General features: G+C 67.9%; 1 protein-coding gene across 1 annotated transcript; it reads left to right on the forward strand.

Annotated features, from left to right (window-relative positions):
* The first annotated feature begins 422 nt into the window (after positions 1-422).
* FOXD3 (forkhead box D3) lies at positions 423-1,634 on the forward strand. The gene has a single exon (XM_027748785.1). It carries the CDS (start codon positions 423-425, stop codon positions 1,632-1,634), a length of 1,212 nt encoding a protein of 403 aa, XP_027604586.1.
* The last annotated feature ends 469 nt before the right edge of the window (positions 1,635-2,103 follow it).

The following is a 2,103-nucleotide window of genomic DNA, read 5'->3' on the forward strand; positions in this document are numbered from 1 at the left end:
AACAACCAGCAAAAAAAAAACAACCCAGAGGAGAGGAGGAAAGAGGGAAGGAAAAAAAAACCCCATCCATCCAGCGCGGAGGGCGGCGGAGCGGTGCGCGGCGCCGCGGCCGCGGAGCGGAGCGGTGGAGCGGCGGCGGCCCGCGGAGCGGCCCCATGCGCGGCGGGCGCGCAGCGCGGCGGGCGGGACCCAGCGGAGCGGCCGCCTGAGCCCCGATGCCCGGCGGCGGGAGGTGACCCGGCGGCCAGCGCAGCCCCGCGCACGGGAGAGCGGCGGGCGCGGCCGCCCCATGCCCCGCGGGGACGGCCCCATGCCCGCTCGGGTGTAGCCCCCGGGGCCGGTCGAAGCCGCGGCGGGAGCGGGGCGCGGGGGGACCCCGGTGCGGTCGGGAGGCCCCGCCGCCGCCGCCCCGCCGAGCGGGGATGACCCTGTCGGGCGGCGGCAGCGCCAGCGACATGTCCGGCCCCGCCGTCCCGGCGGCCGAGGATGTGGATATCGACGTGGTGGGCGAGGGCGACGACGGGCCGGGCAAGGACAGCGAGGGCGAGGCCGGCAGCCCCGCCGCCCTGCCGCGCCTGCCGCTGGACGAAGCGGCGGAGCTGGCGCTGCCCGCGGAGCCGGGCGCGGGCGCGGAGAGCGGCAGCAGCGGCAGCGGGAGCCCGGCCGGGGCGGCCCCCGGCGGCGCGGCCGAGGGCGGCAAGGGGGGCGGCGAGGAGGGGGCGAGCGGCGGCGGCGGCGGGGCGGCGGGGCAGAGCAAGCCCAAGAGCAGCCTGGTGAAGCCGCCCTACTCGTACATCGCCCTCATCACCATGGCCATCCTACAGAGCCCGCAGAAGAAGCTGACGCTCAGCGGCATCTGCGAGTTCATCAGCAATCGCTTCCCCTACTACCGGGAGAAGTTCCCCGCCTGGCAGAACAGCATCCGCCACAACCTCTCACTCAACGACTGCTTCGTCAAGATCCCCCGGGAGCCCGGCAACCCGGGCAAGGGCAACTACTGGACGCTGGACCCGCAGTCCGAGGACATGTTCGACAACGGCAGCTTCCTCCGCCGCAGGAAGCGCTTCAAGAGGCACCAGCAGGAACACCTGCGGGACCAGACGGCTCTCATGATGCAGGGCTTCGGTGCCTACGGCCTGGCCGGCCCCTATGGCCGCCCCTACGGGCTGCACCCCGGCGCCTACACGCACCCCGCGGCGGCCGCGGCCGCGCTGCAGTACCCCTACATCCCTCCGGTGGGGCCCATGCTGCCGCCCGCCGTGCCGCTGCTGCCGTCCAGCGAGCTCAGCCGCAAAGCCTTCAACTCCCAGCTCAGCCCCAGCCTCCAGCTGCAGCTCAACAGCCTGGGCGCCGCCGGCTCCATCGTCAAGTCGGAGCCCAGCAGCCGCCCGTCCTTCAGCATCGAGAACATCATCGGCGTCCCGGCCGCCAGCTCGGCCGCCAGCGCACAGACTTTCCTGCGGCCGCCCGTCACCGTGCAGTCGGCCCTGATGGCCCACCAGCCGCTGGCGCTGGCCAGGACCACCGCGGCCATCGCCCCCATCCTCAGCGTGCCTACCAACATCATCGCGGGGCAGTTCCTGCAGCCCGCAGCCCCCGCCGCCGCCGTGCAGGCCAAGTGGCCGGCGCAGTAGCCCCGGGCGGTAGCCCCGGGCATCGCCCCGGAGGGCTCCGGCCGCCCCCTCGGGGCTCCGCGGCCGCTGGGGCTCGGGGCGGCAGCGGGCACCGGCCACCGCCGCTTGTACATATTTGTATCAAAAATCACTGACGTTGCTTTCGGGGTTTTTATTTTTCTAAAGAGGCGAAATGACGGTCGCGATTAAGGAGCTGCGAACTTTCACTTTTTTTGAAGGTTCCGGCGCTCCGAGCGGTTTTATCCGAAATAAACGAACAAACGAGAAAACGAAATTGTACAAAAAAATAAGCGGGGGAAATTTTAAGTATTAAACGAACGAACAAAAAAAAAAAAGAGAGAGAATTTTGGAGAAAAAAAAAAAAAGGGAGGAAAAACGCTGTCATTCTATTATAGAAGTCTGTTTATATATGAATGAATATATGTATTCTAAATGTTATCCCTTCGTGTTGTACACAACTTTGTAAATA

This window comes from Pipra filicauda, unplaced genomic scaffold (assembly GCF_003945595.2).
Source record: "Pipra filicauda isolate LSUMZ 115617 unplaced genomic scaffold, ASM394559v2 scaffold19_size4547281_pilon, whole genome shotgun sequence".
Taxonomy (NCBI): Eukaryota; Metazoa; Chordata; class Aves; order Passeriformes; family Pipridae; genus Pipra; species Pipra filicauda.